The sequence below is a fragment of the Cyprinodon tularosa genome, unplaced genomic scaffold (genome assembly GCF_016077235.1).
Source record: "Cyprinodon tularosa strain WSP-4 unplaced genomic scaffold, ASM1607723v1 ctg166, whole genome shotgun sequence".
Lineage (NCBI taxonomy): Eukaryota > Metazoa > Chordata > Actinopteri > Cyprinodontiformes > Cyprinodontidae > Cyprinodon > Cyprinodon tularosa.
The window spans coordinates 194429-217268 of NW_024038493.1; the positions used below are offsets into that span (position 1 = coordinate 194429).

General features: G+C 38.8%; 1 protein-coding gene across 2 annotated transcripts; it reads left to right on the top strand.

Annotated features, from left to right (window-relative positions):
* Positions 1 to 242: 242 nt before the first annotated feature.
* Positions 243 to 21528, top strand: zgc:65895 (uncharacterized protein LOC393546 homolog). Of its 2 annotated transcripts, none has more exons than XM_038280910.1 (3): positions 243 to 2588; positions 15014 to 15065; positions 20095 to 21528. In XM_038280910.1, exons 1-3 carry the CDS (start codon positions 880 to 882, stop codon positions 20356 to 20358), a joined length of 2025 nt encoding a protein of 674 aa, XP_038136838.1. In that variant the 5' UTR covers positions 243 to 879; the 3' UTR covers positions 20359 to 21528. The 2 variants fall into 2 exon arrangements, with proteins under 2 accessions (XP_038136838.1, XP_038136840.1); XM_038280912.1 differs by lacking the exon at positions 243 to 2588 and adding an exon at positions 14459 to 14789.
* Positions 21529 to 22840: the final 1312 nt, after the last annotated feature.

Here is a 22840-nt window from a genome sequence, read left to right on the forward strand (position 1 = left end):
GGGCGTGTGTTCATAAACAGAATGCAGGAACATTCTTAAAATGAAAAAGCATTTCTGAAAATGCTTTTTCATTTGAAATCTGGTAACGATTCGCTTCCATTCATACCCATTTCGTTTATTTTACTTTTTAAGACATCGTAACCTTATGGCTGAATTTTTAAAAATACCACCAAATTTTGGAACTTGAACGTTTCATGCGCATGCGCACCAGCTGTGCGAGCCCTGTCATTGCTGCTGTTGCTGCCACTGCCTTCTTCTGTCGGAGCTCACCGGTAATGATAAAGCAAACATGGACGGACGCTGAAAGCTGCACTGACATGGACTCACCCGGAGCTTTCTACCTTTACGAAGACGTAAATTACACAGACAACAGCTTCATTTCACCATTGACAGCGTCTTTTTCTGTCTCAGAAAGATTATTTTTAGGCTTTGACGAGAATAAGGCGGCTTCCGAAGGAAGGGGATATATGCGAATGTTTTCCTGCGACATACTTTCCCAATGCAACCATCTTTCACTTGCAATTTAAGACCAAGATTAATATCGTTTTAAATTTGCTACGCCGCCCCATATTTGTTAGCTAAGTGTTTCCAAGGAGAGAAAAGGGGACACAAAGTTCAGGTGGAGCCAATAGCTGTTCGTTAGCCACAACTAGCTACAGCTGTCACCTTATATTGTCGGCTGCGTTTAAATACTGAATTGAAACAAAATGATTAACTTTTGCTCGTTTTAAAAAGCGGAAGATACGCATAAGTGGAAACATTTGTCTTGATAAAACCTGAGAACGTTGTCTAAGCCCGTTTTTAAATGTATTTTAATAGTGCGAACATCATAGGATTCATTTTTCTTACGGCTGCTTAAGATCGGAGCTCGGAGTAAACATGCACCACCAGGACTACACTGGTGATTCTCCGGGGGCTTCAATCCGTAAAACTGCTTTCCACCACCGAAGAGGCAGCAGCGGCAGCGCACCCGGTTCTCCCTCCTCCTCCGTTGGAGGTGTCCCCTTTGAGGAGAGCCAGACTCCGGCCCAGGCTGGATCTGCGCAGGTGAAGAAGAAGAGTGGCTTCCAGATCACCAGTGTCACCCTGGCCCAGACCAACAACGTCAGCGGCAATAACAGCATGGCGGATGACACGGAGAGTTACGATGACATGGACGAGTCCCACACGGAGGACCTCTCATCCTCAGAGCTGCTGGATATATCTGCATCCAGGGCTGCAGACACAGGAGTCCCGGAACGAAGCTCCTCAGATGAGACTTTGAACAATCTCCCTGGGGTGGACACCCCCGGACTGGTGTCCCCAAATGAGCCTCTGCAGCTTCATCACGTTGCACAGGGATCCTCCTTCGTAAATGGGTCTGTACATCAACAACATTACCCCCAAACAGCTCACCGTCTTTGCTCTGACCCAGCATCGTCTCTTTCCATGGGACCCATAGCCAGCTCCAGTCCAGCTATGTCCCACAGGCCGGTGATGCAGGATAACCCCAAACCTGCTGCTATTCACATGCAAAGTGCTGCAAAGGCTGCAAGTGTTTCTGCTTCTGGTTCTGACAACACTAATGCAGGTTTGCATTCTACCCAGACCCCCCATATTCAGGCAAACCCTGGCTCTCGCTTCAGGGTTGTCAAACTGGATTCAAACCTTGAGCCCTTCCGCAAAGGGCGATGGACATGCACAGAGTATTACGAGAAGGTGGTTCTTCAGCCGTCTCCCTCTGAGCCAGCCAAAGCTATGGATGTGCCAGCAGAGGCTGATGCAGGGATAAATGCACCTATTCCTCCTGTGCAGCTGCCTCCCAAACTGCAGCTGTATCATCCTCCTCCTCCTCAGGACTTCACTAGTCCACAGACAGTGCACTCCACAACCCAGAACTATGTCCCCCCTCAAGAGGTTGTTGGAACAGTTAATGCTCAGCAACCTGTGGCTCCTCCTGTCAGTATCCCTGCAGCAACATCACAGCCTCCTCCTGTGTTACCCCAACCCGTGGCCTATAATTTGGATCCACAAGCCAGGGTAGGTTATCCTACCACTCAGCTCCATGCAGGCATATTGACATCCCAAAGAGGTGTCAGGCAGCCAGACTTCATCCAGCCAACTGCTCCCTTTCAGACACAAGTTCAGCCTCCACTCCCACATGCTAATTCTGGGATTTCTGCAGCAGTTCCAGGGTTCCCATTACAGCATCCCACTAGCATTTGTCCACAGCAGCCAGCTCAGGCTACGGTAACCCAGCCTCCCCAAAAAGCAAAACTCCAGCACCCCTCTGCAGCAGCACCTACTCTAACAGCAGGGGCCCCCTGTAACCCCTTGAACACCCTGCAAGCCGACCTTCAGCCCCTGCTCAACCTGGGAGCTAATCTTGCAAATATTCCTGCAGGGGGAAGCTTTGTAAAAAACGCAGAGTTGGAGAATGCCCAGAAGTTCTTGATCCAGCACCAGGGCCTGTTGGGCCTGCCAAGGTTGGCAAGTGCCAGGGTTGGAGAGGGGGCTGTGGAGGGCCACATTGGCATGTCAGTTGAGGCGAGGGCTTTCATGGCTGCTGCAGGCTTCAGGAGTCAGCAAAACGAAGGAGAGAATGACAGGTGAGAAAGATTCCCATTCTTCTTTTTAATATATATTTTTTTGTGCTCAATTTATGTCCAATCCAAACTCAGCAATCCATTTTTTTATTTGCCTAAACCCTCTGGGTCTCCGACGTAGATTAAGGTTAGCTTTACTTGAACTGTTGAGCTCCATTGCAGCCTATCCAGATGCTGAACTATAAGGGTAGCTTGGCAGAAGCTCCAGCTTAGAAGACTTGTATCTCACAAATTAACGTCAACGCTTTCTTTTTCTCAGTAGAACCAAGTTTCTCTCCTCTGATTATACAGAAAAAATTAAACAAGAAATTAAATTTTCTTCAAATAAAAAACAAAAGCAATATTTTGTTCCAGAGTTTGCACTTTTCCTCTCATTCTTTTTAAAGATTTGAAGCATTGAATTCAGAACGTGTTGGTTTTATTCTGGTTTCTACTTGTCATGAGTCCATGTGACCCCCCACCCTACCCCCTGGCTGTGTATAATGTTGGGCTGCAACTTCCGATTATTTTGCAAATCGTCTGTTGATTATTTTTTGTGGTTAATAATCGGATAACCAAAGGTTCCTTAAAAAGATTTCTACCAAAATAAACCAGGTTAAACTGAAACCATTCCACTTGAGGAGTTCTGGAAAAAGCATATTGACAAAAATGTCTTTTTTTTTTTTTTCATCTTAAAATGTTAATATATTAACATTTAATAGAATTTAATATACAATATTGGTTTTATTACTGCTCTGAGTGGGTCACTTTTTTACCTAAAAGTATGTTTTACAGTCTCTATACTCCAGCTAACGATTAATTGATTACTAAATTAGTTGAGATTTCATTAATCAATTAATCGTGACTGTTTACTTACACTACTACTACAATTAATTCAGCCCTGTATAATGTAGTGGAGAGGATTGGTTGACTTTGTGTTTAGTGTAAAGCGTTTTAAGTATTACCTTTCAATCAAAATGAATTGTCGCTAGAATTCTCCAACTCCTGGATTTACATCTTCCATCTTGCTACAATTGGCATTGTAAAGAGATTTAAGTTTCAGTAAACAACGCGACATGGGAGGCAGGTACCCCATCGGCTTGAAGAGTTGTGTTGAATGTCTCTCCCTGCAGCGATCACTTTCTCCAGGAGGCTTTCTAAATCAATACATGTAGTTCAATTTGAATTCTACATGGTATTAATCCATCTTACACCAGGTTATTATTTAGTGGGGTGACTATAAAAATAACTATCGATTTACTAGGTCTAAAAAAAATCTGTGGTTTTCAGACTCTCCAGATCGCTCATGCTGATTGTGATTAAAGTAAAATAATTAGTTAAAACATTTAAATCCATCTATCTAATCTTTGTAGAAATCCCTCAGAACGCATCATTATACAATTCAACCTTTCAACTCCTTCCAACAGGCTTTTTGTTGCCCTGTTTTTATTACATGATTTATGTAACATGGAAAATGTTCCTCAGTGTATTCGTATGAAAAAGTTTGGGCACCCCTATTAATCTTAATCATTTTTATTTCTAAATATTTGGGGTTTTGCAACAGCTATTTCAGTTTGATATATCTAATAACTGATGGACACAGTAATTGAACTGAGGTTTATTGGACTTACAGAAAATGTGCAATATGCATTAAAACAAACCTTGACTGGTGCAAAAATGTGGGTACCTTAAAGGAATAGTACACCCAAAACATGATTAGCCTTCATTTTCTACTCACCCCCATGCTGAACAACACCCTGGAGTACTTTTTTGATATCTCAAATGCATCTGGAGATCTGGGAGGCTTCTTGCTGTCTGCTGACATTCAAATAATGGAGGTCCATGGTGACCGAGGCAGAAAGGTCCATAAAAGTCCACAAAAAACGTGTCAATATTCCTCCATACTGCTCGTCCAATGTATTCCAAGTGTCCTGAGTGGGTAGCGTCCATAATTTACTCGAAACAAAGTCATTTAGAATGTTTTTAGAGCGTAAACAGTAGTGTATAGGATTTCCTAAAAGCGCGTTCACGAGTCTACGGAAACCGCGGCAGACCAAACCAGATCATTTTGATTTTCATACCTTGAACTACTTTTAACTGACTTACTGAAAAACAAAATTGGTTTGGAAACTTCATTAAGATTTGAACTTCATAGCCAGGTGTATCCAATCATGGGAAAATGTATTTAAGGTGGCAGTTTAAAGTTGTTCTCCTGTATGAATCTCCCCTAAAGATTCATCATGGGCACCTCAAAACAACTCTCAGTGATCTGAAAACAAAGATTGTTCAACATAGTCGTTCAGGGGAAGGATACAAAAAGTTGTCTCTGAGATTTAAACTGTCAGTTTCCACTGTGAGGAACATATGAAGGAAATGGAAGAACACAGGGACAGTTCTTGATAAGCCTAGAAGCGGCAGGCCAAGAAAATATCAGAGGCAGAGAAGAAGAATAGTGAGAATGTTCAAGTACAGCCCACCTCCAAAGACCTGCAGCATGATCTTGCTGCAGATGGTGTCAGTGTGAATTGTTCAACAAAGCTGTATGGTAGAATAATGCGACAGAAAAGCACATTTGGACAAGCCAGCTTCATTTTGGCATAAGGTCCTGTGGACTTATGAAATAAAAATTCAGTTTTTGGTCATAATTATGCACTGTGGCAAAAAAAACAACACAGTTTTCCAAGGAAAACACCTGCTACCCACTGTAAAACTTGCTGGCAGTTCCATCATGCTTTGCGGATTGTCTTGCCAATGCTTGCACCAGGAAAGTTGTTAAAGTTGAGGGTCGCATGGATTCCACTCAATATCAGCAGATTCTTGAGAATAATGTTCAAGAATCAGTTATGAAGTTGAAGTTACGTCAGGGATGGATATTTATGCAAGACAATGATCCAAAACACTGCTCCAAATCTACTCAGGCATTCATGCAGAGGAACGATCAGTGTTCTGGAATGGCCATCCAATCCCCAGACCTGAATATCATTGAACGTCTGTCGATGCTCGGCGACCATCAAACTTAACTGAACTGGAATTGTTTTGAATGGTCAAAAATCCTTCATCCAGGATCCAGGAAGTCATTAAAAGCTACAGGAAGCGACTATTTTGTTTGAATGTGTATTGCACATTTTCAGTTTGTCCAATAAACCTCAATTCTGTACTGTAATATTACTGTGTCCAGTTATTAGATATATCAAACTGAAATAGCTGTTGCAAACACCCAAACATTTAGAAATAAAAATAAATAAGATTATTAGGGGTGCCCAAACTTTTTCATCTGACTGAATGTTGTTAGACTGGCTCACGAGTTAGGCCTCTTAAGCAAAGATGTGCCTAGTTTGTTTGTTGTTTTTTTCTTCTTGGGTTGATAATTTAGATTGGAGGGAATAATTTTTGACAGATAATAAAAAAAAGCTTTTTTCTCAGAGGTCATGACTTCATCATGGTTTTCTGAAAGAGCATTAGAAAGTAGGACTGAATGCTTTTAGAGATATATTTGACATTGCCTGAAATGAAAGTTTGCTGTATTTTTTAGAAAGAATCTAGTCTTCTTTTTTTGATATGACAACAATAATCTTGAATTGAGCTCTTAAATAATATTTTATACTATTTACATTTAGATCATAATGTTTTATCTAAAAGCGTCTTTCCTAATCTTGAAACTTTGGTCTTAAGTTGTTTTTATTTTAATTCGTGTGTCTTCAAAATCCAACAGCTTTTAGCGCATGCCTTTTTTCTCTCGCTGTCATGTAGTTGGAGGCAGGTACTGTCTGTCAACAGCATAGAGTCTCCCATTAAGAAAACATCCCAAAGATTTGAGGTATTAGCTCTGTTTGAATTCATGGGCTGCATCCTCCAATGATGCTGTCTAATTAGACTGGATCCTTCGAAGTCTGGAATAAGGAATGTAATAAGGAGACCAGAAGAGTTTTGGCTGTAATTTAAACAGGTCTACCCTTCGGCGGGTTTTAGGGCCGTAGGCTATGTTGCTTAGCAACCGTGACAGTTGACACACAAAGCAGGAAAAGAATTAGTACCTAAGTTTTCAAAACTGTTTTTCTTTTTTATTGTAAAGTGAACAAATACACTCAAAAGAATCCAGAGTGGAATAAAGGTGCCAATCACCAGGAGCAGAAACAAATAAAAGCAAATGTAATTATATAAACTTTAGTCATTTAAATAACATGCTGCTGTCATTTTGCACATCTCTGATGTTGCTGCTATTTTCAAATATCCATTACTGTTCAAATGTCCATGCTGGATATTGCTTATTTATTCTCCAGGTGCACAGTTTTATATTATAATACTTTACAGTATTTTATTGTTTATATTTTAACTCTTCCGTATTATGTTATTCTTAAAAAAAATGTAAGGTCCTCATTTGTGTGACCTTTTTCAATAATCTTTCTGCTGCTGTAAATTTGCCCATTGTGGGACAATAAAGGGATTTTCTATTCTATAAAAGGGGTAGAACAATATAAGTAAATCTAAACAGTGTATGTATAAAAAATATATCTGCAAAATCTCTAATATTCAACAGAAAAACAGCAATAAAAAATAAAAATCCTATCAGATTTATAGTCCCCACCCTGCAGATATATTAGAATCTGTCCTTAAATTACAGCCAAACCCATTTACACAATAACAGATAAAAGACTTTTAGATAAATCAAACATTACCGCCACATATCTGACTCAATAACAATTAAAACAACTATTTTCATTAATCTCAGATTATTTACATACTTGTATTTTATTAAACTGCACTTCCAATATTCACCACTGGTCGGCGCCAAGTAACCTTTCCTCTGATCATGGAGTCGCAATGAATCCTGGGAAAACCAAGGATACATCGGACCTGTCCTTCAAATCGGGCAAAAAGGACGCATTTTTTTTTATCTTAAATATTTATTTTTTTTTTAAGTCAAAAACATTTACATGAAACAATACTCTCAGAGAGGATAGCAAAGGTTTACATGAACAGATAAAGATCAATTACAATAAAAGAAAAACAAAAGTAAGACAACTAACAGGGGATTTATCTTAGCAAACATTTAAATCAAACATAGACAGAGCCATAGAAATAATAAAAAACAAAAAGGTGAATGCACTTAGAATAACAGATGTTTGGAGAAATCAAGTCTCAATTGTTTTGGCATATTTGTCTGTTTTTAAATCTTTTTAAGAGAAGAAAAATACATTTTAAAGTCGTTAATAAACCACTGTAAGGAAGGTATAGAATTTCTCCATTTGGCACATTGGACATATTAACCTTACAGCAGGAGCATATTAATAGTATCAGAAACAGGCTGGGGAAGATGGTCCATATAAAAAATGTCATCGTTAATTTTTAAAGAAATCCAGTCTTTCAACTCTTTCCAGAAGCAATGTGGACAGAGGTAAAACATATGTTCAACGGTTTCACTATTATTAAAAAAGGAACATTGATTCACCTCAAAACCAAATCTCTTTCTTAAAACTTCTGCCACAGGATAAATTTTGTTTATAACTTTAAAATGTTTCTTTGACTTTAGGTAGAATAAGCCATTTAACAAATTTTGAGTATGCCTTAGCAACTGTATCTGAATTAACAGGAATATCTCTCTTCCAAGTAAATATATAATAATCATGAAATTTTCTGGCTTTCAAAAACTGTTAATAAATTTATTATTGCATTTTTTATCAAGCAAATTGCATTGTGAAATCAACAAACTGGGCAATATTGGTGGGTAATTATTATGTAACCTAGAGTTTTTAATCAACTGAATTAAAGGCAGTGGAATCGATTTACACAGTTTCTTATATTCTCTTATAGAACAATTAACATTATATATATATATTTTTTTAAATCTGAATGATTTGGACGCATTTTAAGGCCACTTAACAAGGAGTCTTGGAATCCGGCCAGACCTCGGCACCACGCTATGAGGTAATCGTCCTTCGAATCTGGTCTTCTGAAGACACATCCCATGAATTAGAGCAGAGCCATTCTGTTCCTTTTTTATAAGTCAGTCCTCTCCTAATGTCATGCTGTCATACTTTCTTTTCGCCACAAGATGGCCACCTGAAGTCATGGATGGAGATGTCAGACATTAGTCTAAGCATGATGCATTATGAAATCACTGACCTTAAATAAGCCTGGTTGCAAAGTGGAAGTGTTTGCCTCTCACGCAATCTATTTATGATGAACTAATGAGGTAATTAAACGCCCTCTACATAAAAGACAGTCATTGAGCTTTAGGGCTGCTCTCCTTGATCATTTCTCTAATTGATTGATCTATGAAGGTCTTTAGGAATGTTCTGGAAATAGATCAGTAAATTATTTCATAGTAAATAAACATTTTGAACTTTGAATACTTTTTAAATAACAAAAAAAAAACCCTCAATATAATGCCCACAGATTCGTTTTTTTAATATATATATATATATATATATATATATATATATATGTAATGAAGAGAATTCAAATTATTTTGCCAGTTGATTAATTTCTTAACTACTACTTTGATTAATGGTTTATTAATCTGTTAACAAACATGAATTAAATAAAGGTAATTATAAATCAATTTAAGAGTTCTGAATGGAGCATATTTACAGTTTGTTGGAGAGGCACTTTTATTTGAACAAAAGTGCTTTAACATAATGATGGTGAGTACAAAATAGACATATATATACTTTGATGATCCTTTGTATATAACAGGCTTCAGTAGTTAATTGAGGTCAGTATGGTAAATTAAACTAAAAATATTAAATGAATATTCATCTTCACAATCTCATTCTCTTTACTGTTAACATTATTATTTATGCAGCTCTCTATGATGTGTTGTCTGTCAAATCTATAACTCATCTACTCAGACTAATCTACCCACGTCATTTTCATTGTCAGTATAAAGCTAAACACAATTTCTACTAGTTTATAATAGTGTAGAAACTGGATTTAAAACCAGTAAAAGCTTTTAGACTCCAGGAAGTGAAAACTTTCCCTCTGAAGACCTTTTTAATCTTATGAGAGTTAAAACTTTAATTCTTCACATATTATATCTCATTAATAATTTTCTCAGTATTGGTTGGTTCATTGATTTAATATTTATATCAAACTATCATTTATAAAGGTGAGCTGAGATTTTTTACAAGCTAAATTAAACCGGATAACACTTACCAAACTAACAATTAGCTAGCTACAGTTGCATTCCAACTAGCCGGTTAATGCGATTAATTTAATTTATTTAACTGCATCAAATATAACTGCTGACCTATTTTGGAACGAGACAGTCAGTCATGGCTTCACAATGTCAAAATCTGTAGTATTATCATCAACTTGCCATAGAAAATAATCAGAGACACCAAGCTATCCGCTAGCTTCAACCGATTTGGAGTGAAAATCTGGCCAGTCGGATCTAGTAGAATAGAAACTCCCCCTGATTGACAGAAATGCCCCTCAAACAGAGAGAGGGAGCATAATTTTTCTACAAGAGCAGACAGATGGGGGGTGGGGGTGTTTTTCTGCACACGGTGCTGCGTTGCAGGGTGCTCGAATAACCATACACGCCCGAGATCACTGCCATGCACTCTTTTGGTTATTAAATGCATGATTGTGATTAATAATTTAGTGCAATTATTAATTATATACATATATTATTGCGATTGCTTAATACACTCTTCTAATTTTTGGCAGCAATTTAATACCATTCAAAAAAACTCTGATTACTAAGACTAGATCTAAGATGGCCATCAAAAAAACACCACTGTGAACACTGATTTCAGAGATATTTGATCTGAATTTGTGTTTTATTCCCTCCTGCCTTTCCCTCTTCATGCTTCATGTGGCCCAGAAGTCGATTACATAATGCATTGCGTGCAATGCAGAGTGAATTAATCACACTCCCAAGAACTCTGGTCCTAGAGGGCTGTGGCGATATGAAACCTGGCTGAGTTTTAGCACGTTCCTTCCTTTTCTGAATTCAATTAAAGATTAGGAGGTATTATCTCTTAAGTGTTGGCAGTTTAAAAAAAATGTAAACCATCTCAGGAACCAGAACTTCATAATGTCCTAAAATAAGTGTTTTTGCCACTGCTCAGAGATTGTTCACATTTGGAAAGCCTAAAACAAACCCTATACTCATTTTCATTGGTTTCAAGCCTTCCAAACCGGATTATTCTGGCCTACAGATGCGCATATACTGGTGAGGCAAAAAGCACAAAAACAGGATGCACAAGGCCTCGCCTCGACTGTTAAAGAAGACGTGATGTGAAAGAAAACTAGTAAATCAAATCACAGCATTCAAACGGATGATGCTTAAAAGAGATATGAGGCAAAAAAAAAAAAAAAAACAGAATTATAACTTTAAGGAAACTAATAATTGTTTTTTGTTGCCTACATGTGTGGAGCTTTTTTAACAACTTTTTATTTTTGTTAATTTGAATGATTTTTGTCTCCGGCTAAAATTGTGGTTAAGCACACCTGTGATACACCCTGCTGAGCTTACATAAGGATGGATGTTAAGCAGATTTTAGGTGACAGACAATGTGAGGGGAGAAAAAAAATATCTGTTTTGAAAAAATGTAAAACAGATTTCTGAAAGAATGGCTTTTATTTAAAAAAGCAGCTTATATTCATTTACACTGATAAGGGGCAGGATTACTCTCTAATTACTAAGAGATTTCAGCTGGTGTACTGGCTTTCCATGCCTTTTTGCACCTTCCTTTCTTCTCGTGTTCAATACTTTTTCCTGTTCCATTCCACATATTACACATAACTCAATTTTTTGACATCTATGGTTTGATTTCTTTGTATGTATAGATTGAATGGATTGTTATGGACATCAGGTGAAAATGTCATGTGAATAGTACCTCTAGAAATATTTATAAAATTGTGTTGTGTTCAATAGTTATTTAGCGTGCTGTATGTTGACTTTTAAAATATTTCAGTACCCCAAAATTGATTAAAGGGCAAGCTATTTTGAGGTATTTTTGGCATTCTATGAGCCTTCAAGAAATACGATTTTTTTCTTTGAGAGAGGTAATACTAAATTATTTTGCCATGATATTTTATTCTGTGTATTTCTTGCCATAATTTATTAGCACGATTCATTATAATATAGTTAGGATTTGACAATAATTATCTTCCCTCCAAAACTATGAATTGACACATCTGGAATTATATACTCAACAAAAAAGTTTAAAACAATTAAAAATATGTATTATATTCTCTGTTCTTTAAAGTCGCCTCCTTTTGCTTTGATAACTGCTTCCCACACTCTTGGCATTCTCTTGATAAGCAGTAATTAAGCAAAAGGTGGCTACTTTGGAGAATCTAGAAATAAGACATATTTAATGCTGCTCACCGACTAACATTACCCACTCTTGCCACCATTTTGTTGCATATTAAGCTGTATCACCATTTTTAAACGCTGCTGCCTGCCCTACTTTTCTTTTCCTCTCTGCTGATTATCTACAGAAATGCTGGCGGGATGCTTATCTTTTTGAGGTCTTAGTGTGATGTGTGTGCAGGATGCATGAATGCAGTTTGTAGCCTGCAACAAACAGCCTGTCAGTAGATGGAGTAGGGTGGAGGCTGGCTTCTGAGGCAGCCATAAGCAGATTTAGAGAGCACGTAGTTAAAGATGGATTATCCTATTGGATGGATCCATCTAATCTCTACTGGCAGTTTACGTAACAGAAGGAAAAGGGCTGACATCACTGGCTTACTTTTCTACGTCGTCTCTCTTTTCATCCAATCAGCTTACAGCCCGTAAATGTCGTGTCTAGGTTCTCCTTAGACAAACAGACTCTCTCTCCCATCTGCATTCATCTTATTGTTTCTCAAGTTCCTATAAGTGAAAGCTCTTCAGCTTTTAGGAGCAGCGGGGGTCGGGCCAATGGACACAGTGTTGGTAGTGTAGATAATTTGGGGAGGGTGTAAATTACACCCATCGTGGTAATTCAATTAAGTAGCAACTTCCTGACCCATAGATTCAATTGTTTTCGATACTCAAGAATACACCACGATTATATTTGATTAATTGGTTACATTTTTTTTTACTTTACAGGTTAGACAATGTTTCAAATTTGATTCAAAATGAATCAATAGAAGCTGAAATATCGTTACGCATTTTATTTGAGAAACAAATGCAAACAACGGAAGTAGCAAAATTGTACTCCAGGCTTATGAAAACCTAATTCACTGAACTAAAAAATAAGAATCATCAGAAAATACTGCAATGAGTGCCAAAGCACACTAGCAGCAAATGGTAACAAAAAATATGCCTGTACTTCATTCACTATAAAATGGCAATACTCCACAAAAACAGAGCAATGAGTGCATAACTGCACTTGCAGATTAGGTAACACAAAAAGCACCATACTACATTCACTATAGAATAACAATAATAAACAAAATCAGTGCAATGAGTGCAAATGTGCGCTAGTAGCAAATGTTAACAAAAAATACCCCTGTACTTCATTCACTATGAAATAACAATACTCATCAAAGTGCATTAGCAACAAGTAACAAAAACATAGGCCATACTTCACAAAGTCCGCTAAATGAGTCAAAATGTGCACTAGCAACAGAAAAGTAGGCATGTACTTAATTCACTTTAAAGGAATAATGCTTCTGTTCGATACTGAAGGGGTGTGGAAGAGAGAAAAGTTAGTAAAGCTGTAACATTAAACTACAACATTGTTACAGTTCAATACTATCAATTGTGCTTCTTGACAGATTTTTCTTTTAGAAAATAACCTTGTCCACATGCTCAGAGGACAAAACACTACGTTCTGAACGCACAATGTCCCCTACTGTGCTAAACACGAGTTGTGATGGTACACTTATACCAGGTATACACAAGTAGGTCTTGGCCAGGTCGGCCAGGAGAGGAAACTCGCCCTGGAGATTTCCACCCTTCTAACACCGTACCACCCAGGCTCAGACATGCAATATCTCTGTACTTCCTAATTTCATCATATATATATGTATGTGTGTGTATATGTATGTATCTATGTATATATATATATATATATGTATGTGTATATGCGCTGATGAGATTAACAGTTCTTCTGTGTCATTTGTTTATTTTTTGCCCTTTATTTTCTTGCTAATACTATAAAAGTAAATTAAAAACAATCAATATGGGAAATATCCTTTCTTTAAAACTTTCACAGATTTACAAAAAAGTTCTGGTATGTCCTAAAATCCAGATGGTATTTCAAAGTGGGGTTGCTTTTAAAGTGCTGTATTTTTCTAAAAAAAAAAAAAAAAAGAAATACTTCTACTACTCCTACAATACTATAATATATAAAGTCGATGATCTGTAATCATGCAAATACTCCAACCTTTTTATCTACCTTTTATTCGTCTATTTAACACATTTAATATTTCATTTTTGGTGAGAATATTATACTTTTAAGTCATTAATCGATGCAGATGTTTTCTTGTTTATCCAGCTGCTTGTCTATCAGTCCGTTGCTTTACTTTGCTTTTCCAGCCATCCTCATGTTCCCCTTCCCTCCCCTTTTTTCTAACAAGCTGAGAGCAGGAAAAAAAGAAAAACAAAAATCTTTTAATCAAGTCAGGCCTCATAATCCGGCCTCTCACTCATTACAACTTTACGCCCCTAGGGGGAGACATTGCGCGGCCTTCAGGATTTCATGCGGATTAAAGTTTGTTTTCGAACTGGAAAATAAAGAACCAGGCTCCGCAGAGAGAATGGAGACTAAATATGTAGAGCTTTTGTTTCATTGAATCAGGAGTAGAGGGAGAGGTGGCTCAGACTTTATTTTAATTAGCAACTTTCTCCCCGGTCTGATCTGTAGGATCGCCATCCCTGCGCATATATTATGTGAATGAGCTCCCTCAGCCAATCAGGGGGCTGCATGTGCTGTTTTTGCCGCATGAATTACCCGGAGAGAAAGGGAAGCGATAAACCAGGAGCAGCGACTCAGTCTATTGTGTGCTGTCCCAGCTGCAGCTGAGCCATCCGTCCCATAGAAGTGAAGCTGGAAGGACTGATAATAATAATAATGCGCCGCGTTTCTACTTTCCTACCGCTGGATTCCCCTTTCCTCCAGCTGCTCGATCGCCTCCGGGGTTTTTAAATGGGCGGGATAGCATGGATTCCCAATGTTACGCTGTGGCTATGGACCTTGGTGTTTGTCAACTGAGAAATTTCTCGATCTCGTTTCTTTCCTCGGTGCTTGGAAAAGAAAGCGCGTCAGTCACAGTTGATAATAGGTGATGTCTCTCACTTATTGCATATTCTGCATGAGGGTGTTGATAAGTCTTTCTGACCTGAATAGCTTATTTGTTCATTGCTGATGTCAGGCTCCTAATATTTTTATTTATAGATTTTTTTCTTTTACAATCATACTGATTTCATTTAAGTGAGATTTAGCCGCAGTGCTCAGACTCTTGCATCATTTTCCACACAAACATTTTATTTTCTCTGTGTCTTGCAGCTCTTCAGGTGCCAGTGTGGTGGCCATCGACAACAAGATCGAGCAGGCAATGGTGAGCTTTCCTTTTTTTCCTGTGTTCTGTAAGATCCGCAGTGTGCTTGAGCTGCTAACATGGATATTATGTAACCTCAGCAGTGATGCAGAGAGAGGCTGTGGGACTGGTCTGCAGGGCCTCTTTCAGGACGGCTACTAAACAATGTTCTTCTGTAGGATTTCCTTGAAATATGGGATCTGTTTCTGCAACTGCTTGTTTTGACTTTCTTTGCGTAAATCTGAATGTAGGCCAGGCTAAAGGGTTGACATGCAACTTGTGTCCCATCCAATTTCTGATGCACAGTCAACCCCACTCCATTCGTCTCTTCGTGTTGCCAGGCAAGCTGCTGCCTCCCCTCCATGCTGTTTAAATAACTCTGCTGGCTATTGGCTCCGCCCATCCTGATGCAGGAACATTTTGTTCCCTGGCCAAGCAGAAAGGAGGAGGCAGGACGGGTGGCTCCACAGAGGAGGGGATGCTGAGATTATTCAACAAATCCCAACATTGTAGACTTCCTCTACTTGGTGTCAAAAGAATAATCTAGAACATTGGTTTTGTGAAACTCTTTATTTCATCAAAATTAGAGGTAGTGGTTTATTTTTGCTCATTGCTTTAGTGATCAAAGGAGTTAGAAATTCACATGTGTATGCCTACAAAAGGATTAGAGCCACTGGGGAAAAAAGTTAACTGATTTTTAAATATTATTTCAGTTTAATATAGGAAAAAAGTCAGAATTCTCAAATTACACTGAAATAAGATGTAAAAATCAGTTAACTTATTTTTTCAGTGGCCCTAATCCTCTTCCCCATGTGCCAGTACTTATACCGCAGATGGTTAAATTCAGCTAAAATTCCTCTACAACTGTACTTTTCATTGATGATGGGTTAAATAATAATACAAAATCCAACTTTGGGTATGAATAATAGAGCTGGGTTTTTGCTGTAGTGATGTTTACCTTTCCTGGTCATGCATGATTCTTCTTGGCCTCCTTACAGAAGGGCCCAGTATGTGATCCAAGCCCCGATTCAGAATATATGAGTGCTATAGCGAACACTATTAGTTTACCATTTACAAAAACTGCTCTGTTCAGGACTCTGAAACAATAATACCTGGCATTGTAAGTAATAATAATGAAAACAGAGCAGAGATCCTTTACTTTAGGTGAGGGTTTTATATTATTTTCTCTAAATATGCTAGTTTTCTGCAGCTCTTTCTACAGTTTTGGCAATCCTTGAACAAAAGCATCCACCTGACCCTTTCCCATTTGAGATTCTGGAATCCTTTTTTGTGTTTCTTCTTCTGAAAAGATACAGGGTTCTTCACAGCGTTTTTCAGCGTATCGGCTCTTTGACTGACATCAGACTCGAGTGCGTTTCAGCACAAATGCTGGTCACACTGAAAGTTGTCAAAGAGACACTGACATTAGGTTAATAAACCAATTTTAATTAGCCTAACAATTGGGGAAACTAGAGCTAAGCAATTTGTTCCAATTGCAATAAAATCATATTTAACATGGAAGAGGCACTTCATTTACATACATTTAACAAAAATAAGACACCAGTTTTCTTCCTCCAGATATCAGTAATGGGTTTAACATTAACTTTGCCAGCAGACAGAGGGGAAGAGGAGGTGCAGAATAAAATCTAAATAAAATTGCAGTATTGGTTGAAAAAAAACGTACATTTTTAGCCAAGTTGTTGAGCCCTAGTGGAAACTTTTTTTAACCTCATTACTTCAACATATTTAACTCATTATTTCCACTTTGAAAGCATGATGCGCCCATCATTGACTCATGCTGAGAGCTTGCAGGCAGGTGAACACCTGCACTACTGCCCCGCCAGCAGATGGAGAGCGAACTTTGAAAGCAGGTGAAATGAGCAGATTTGGAAGGTTTCCCGTCTGTCAAACCAAAATGACCGATTGGTCAGAGTTTTGTTTATTTTTCTGCTGTTTTTTTCCTACCCCCCAAAAAGTTTTTTATTTTATTTTTAAACAATTGCTACATAGGTGCTAGCTGCCCTACCCCGCTGCCGGTGGATTAGAGAAATTCTCTGGGTCGATCTGATCACATTACATATTCATTGGAGCTATCAATTCCGCATGGAGAAAGGATCAACAGAAAAGTTATTGAGTTTCATGAGCAAAGAGATTAAAAAAATTATGTGCTTCGAAAGGCTGGTTAAAGAACACGTCGTCTTCAGTCTCCACCCAACATTCGACCCGTTCCAGTGTGCCTACCTACGGAACCGCTCCACTGAAGATGCCATCTCCACTGATCTTCACCAGGGTCCTGGCACATCTGGAGGAGAAGAACACCCACGTGCGGATGCTGTTCCTGGACTTCAGCTCAGCTTTCAACTCCATCATCCTACAGCATCTGATGGGCAAACTGGAACAGCTGGATTTCAATAGACCCCTCTGCAATTGGCCGTTAGACTTCCCCACAAATAGACCTCAGTCAGTCCGGGTCGAACAGAACACCTCTGATGTCATCACCCTGAGCACAGGCTCCCCTCAGGGCTGCTTCCTGAGCCCCCTGCTGCTCACCCTGATGACACATGACTGCGTCCCCAGGTTCACCACCAATCACATCATGAAGTTTGCAGACGACGCCGCGCTGATGGGCCTCAGAGACGATAATGACCAGGACTGCAGAGAGTATGTGGAGCAACTGGTGTAGAGATAACAGCCTGATCCTGAATGTGGAGAAGACCAAAGAAATCATAGTTTACTTCAGGAAGAATCGGCCTAACCACGCTCCACTGCTCATCAACAGCTCAGCTGTAGACACATCACAGACAACCTCACCTGGACATTAATACCACCTCACTGATCAAAAGGGCACAAATGCACCTGTAATTCCTGTGGAGGATGAGCAGAGCCGACCTACCCCCACCCATCCTCATGACCTTCTACAGAAGCACCATAGAGAAAATTCTGACCAGCTGTCTCACTGGGGTAGAGGCTGCAAGAAGAGGAAGAAAATGAGAAGAGTGGTAAGAACAGTAGAGAGGATCTTCAGGGCTCCTTTTCCTTCAAATAAAAGACATTTCATCCCAGCACTGCATGTCCTGATCCCGTAACATTATAAGTGACCCCTCACACCCCAACCATGCACTATTTGCAGCATTTGATGAAGGTCTAGCAGAATTTGCAGCAGTTTCTTCCCCTCTGCAATCAGACCGCTGAACTGTTAGACTCTGCATCACACTGAGAAAACCAAACCAAAACATTGCATATTTGCACCATATTTATTAAACCTCTGAACCTCCATATTAGTGCGTTTTTTAGCACCTTTTTTTTCTCTCAGTGTTTAAATTTGATCACTGCTGCACTTTATGGAATCAATATGTCAATTTACTGTCTGGAAAGATGTACTTAACGGAATTTGTAAGTCTAGAATTATAAAGTCAAAGAACCGTTGTGATAAATAAGTCACATTTGAAGTGTTTTGATAAATTTAAAACTTTTGGAATTTCATATCGTAGCTAAAGAAATGGCAAATCAATATTGATAATGGAATATGCTGGTACTACAAAGCTTAATATGAGGATAAAATGATGGAAGCAGCTGAAAAACCCTGAATCCCTTTAATTTGGAAGCGATACGTTTGTATTACCTTTATAAATGGAAATGTTCATTTCACTGCTAAGCTCCTCATTCACTGTTGAGAAAAGCTGTATGCATTGAAATTTTGTTTTGTATATAGTCTTTGTATACAAAATGACAATAAAAGTCAGCTCTGTCTAAGTCTCTAATGAAGTATGGTGCCATGTGAAAGTATCCGTACCTCCTAAAATCTAACAAACCTTATTCTACTATTAGCATAATGGTTGAATGTTGTTAGTGCTTCCACCCTTGCACAACCAACGTGACAATTATGATGGTCAACTATCACAATTATTTTGCAATTACTTTTTGTTTAGATTGAACTAATATCAATCCAATTATCCAGTCAGATTTGTTCAGTTTTTTTTTCTATCAAAATTAAACCCAGCGGATTGCATGGGGTTATTGACTGGATTATCTCCTCCTTGATGAGCATGTAGTGCATTCTAATGCTGACTTTTGAAGCAATTCCTCACACCGACCATTAACCTCCAGCAGAACGAGGCTCTGTGTGCCATCTGTCCGATCTGGAGACTGTAGTTTTTGCTTGTTCCTTGTTTTCCACATTAGATGGGAAACACCTACTGAAATTGCTCTGGTCTGGCCACAGATTTTTGATTGAGCTTCTGACTGGACCATTCTAACACACCAATATGCACTTTTCCGTTTCTGTTTATTACATGAGGACAAATACATATGTTTTACATGTCATATATTATAGGACTGTTCTGCTACTTTCACAAACTTCAGGCTCATGATCGTTTTCTTGCTTAATCCCTGATAATCCAAACTGCAGGCACCAGAATAATAAAATGGAACATATTTATAAACATACACATGTTTATGCGTTAAACTGTTTCGGGGGATTGGTCATAGCGCTCTGCATCAGCAGTGCTGTGTCTGTCTGTGTCAACTTTTCCACTCCAGCAGCCGCTGTTTCTGAATCTCTTTGCATGCGTCCGATGCTCAGAAGCTCATGATGTGCTGCTCATGCTGCTGCTACAGCACCTTTTGCTGTGCCAAGATGCGCGTCAACCATTGACTTTGCATGTAAACTAGCTGCTTCTGCTGCCTCTGCTGTTTACGGTGTGAACATAGCATTAGAGATGTAGGAGCCTTCTGGCTGCTTCAGCTGTTTTTGCTTTCCTGTCCTGTTCTTTTACCGGTACTTCAGATGGACTGGTAGCTTTGTGTTTGTCCACTTGCACCACTGTATCTAGTTTAAGGGTGAATACTCTTTTCTTTAATATATATTTGATAAACTCCTAAAGAGGAATTTGTGCAAAAAAAAGTATATGGTGGCTGACACATATGGACATAATTCTGTTTTATTTCAATGTCCCATTTTTGACTACTTTTCGTTTGCCTGTTATAAAAAAAATCCACAGAAGTCTTAGATATAACTATTTCCTCATCCCTCTCCTTTCTCTGTGCTCAGGACTTGGTGAAGAGCCACCTGATGTACGCTGTTCGTGAGGAGGTTGAGGTGCTAAAGGAGCAGATCAAAGAGCTGATGGAACGCAACAACCAGCTGGAGCAGGAGAACAACCTGCTGAAGACCCTTGCTAGCCCTGAGCAGATGGCTCAGTTCCAGGCACAGGTCCAGACCAGCGGGTCCCCTACCGGTGCTGCCCAGCCTCCAGTCCCACCTGGACCCACACAGGTCGTCTCCTCCACACAGAACTCTGGCGCAGCCACGTAACGCAGGAAGAAAAACCCCTCAAAGGATGATCAGAAGATGAGGAGGAGAGAAGATATACTGTGAATCAGCATTTGCATTAAGTTGACTGGCCTGTCACCATATGAAGGCTTAAGCTGAAAACCACTTGCTTTGTTGCACATTTAATTTAACTGAAAACATTTGGTATTGCACCAGAGTGTGTGTGTCTGAATGTGTGTGTGTGTGTGTCCCGACTTAATCTTTTACTGCCTGCTTCAGACGAACGTCTTTTGGGAGAACGGAGTCTTTCCCCTACATTTGTTGATCTGTGGAAAGTGCCGTCATCTACATGGACATCAGCCATGCCGCCTAAAGGTTTCCACCCACACACAGTTCGTAGAGCCTCATCTCCCTGCTTCGTTTTGGTCCATCTGTGTATCGCTCAGATGACATGAACAGACTTTGGATGGATACGTGGAACTGGAGATTTCTTCCCGTTCACCTTCCTCCTCTACTTTCCTAAATAGAGGACTCAGCGTTTAAGAGAAACGGGTGGTGAAGATGTGCTTCTTGTCTGTGGTTTTTCTCGTGTTCGATGTAAATAATGTCAAGAGAATAACTGAAAGGTGAATAAATAAGACAAGACTGTTTGTATGTAGTGAACTTTGTACATTCTAAAGATTTCCAGTTCAGCTCTGCCAAGTGCCTGGTTCCTAACCATAGATAAATATATCCAGCCTTTTTATATCTTGTTTTATCTGTTAGTGTATATATCTATCTATGGTTTCGCCAGGTTTTAATCTACCTGTGATGTCCAAACTCAGGGTGGGAACTTAAGAGGATTTTATTCTATTTTTACCTGCACACAAAGATGCTGTCTCTCCTGCAGCGACACCTGTGAGCTCTCCTCTTTGCTGTTGCTTCAAAAACCCACTTTAAACGATCATGACTCTTACTAGATTTCATTTGGGGATATGTCTTTGTTTTTTGTATTAACTTTTTCTTTTTTGTCTTCTTGTAAGCCAAGTGTGTAAGTTGCTCATAGTGCATCTGGAGCGCTGAACACTAATCGGGACACTTGTCACAAGATAAGGAAAAATGCGCTAGCGGAATCGTATTCATGTGTTGTGCATGTTCCTACAAACCCATCACAAATGTGGCGTTCTCAATTGCACTAGACAGTTGCACCTCAAATAAAAACAAAAAACTAAAGCTGGACTGTTGACTTTTCTTTTGAAATGCTTTATAACTTTGCTACTTTGTATTTTTTTGAGGCGTGTAAAAAAAAAAAAAAAAAAATTGGTTCTGTCAAATATCAAGGCATTTCATTAGTCAATTTTTGTATCCATAACACCATCATTGCAATATTTCATATTGGTATTGATTCAAAATTGACTCTTTAAACTTCGGGCTGCTTGTTAGCAGCGTAGTACCTTAAAAATTGATTATTCAGCTGCTCTGCACCAGCAGAGCCCTATCATAGCAATGCAACATATGTCTTTATTAATGTATCAAGATAAATCTCCTTGTCAAGTTATACCCCTATTTTTTAAGACGATAACGAGCATTGTTTTTTAAAGGCCAAGTATGGACTAAAAAGTTTTAACTGAAAGGAAACCTGTAGATTGTAATGAGCTATTAATGGCCACCACATGTAAATTAGTAGCAATGAGTTTCACTCCAACTTGTGGATATAATCCAAGCCAATTATATTTTTTCCCTGTTTATCCAAGAAGTTCCATCTTATTTTAAACATATTCAGTAGATGATTGTGATTTTAATTGAAAAATTTTCCTGTTTTTTTTTTTTTTTGGCAAGTTAAAGTAGTTTCTTCTTAAATGGAAGCAATGTTGTCAGATCGGACTGGTTTCGGTCCAAGTGGGCTTCTTTTGAACAAGTTGGGCAATTGGTCTCTCCATTTGGCTTTGATGGCTTTAGGCCTTTTCTGTTAGACCTGATGTCTAAGCTCAGCATCTGGCGTGTGTGTTCCAAACATGCAGAAAGCAATAGGCTGGTCAGCTTGTCCCAGAAAATGACCCAAAGCTTATGCAAAGTACTGTAACAGAAGTCTAAGCACAAATTTATGTTTAAAAAGAAAAAGGGTGTTGCTTGTTCTTTAAAATTACTTTTAAAATGCTCACTGTTATAACGGAAGGTTAAAGAGGGGTTGAGATTTGGCTTTGGTTTTATTGAACAGCGTGGGCTTGAAACAGGCAGATCTGGCAATGCAGAAAGTAGCAGTAAAATAGAGATTAATTTAAAAAAAAAAAACAGTGCAGAAACCTTCTCTTAAGGATATTCATGAGAATAAAAATTTAAGATAGTAAAGTTTTTGTCCTCAAATATATGCTCTCAACTGTCACGGTTCCTAAGCAACATAGCCTACGGCAGAAAAACCCCAGCAAAGAATAGACCTGTTTGAATTCACAGCCAAAACTCTTCCGGTCTCCTTATTTTCACAGACTTCGAAGGATCCAGTCCTGGTAGACCGCGTCCTTGGAAGACGCAGCCCATGAATTCGAAC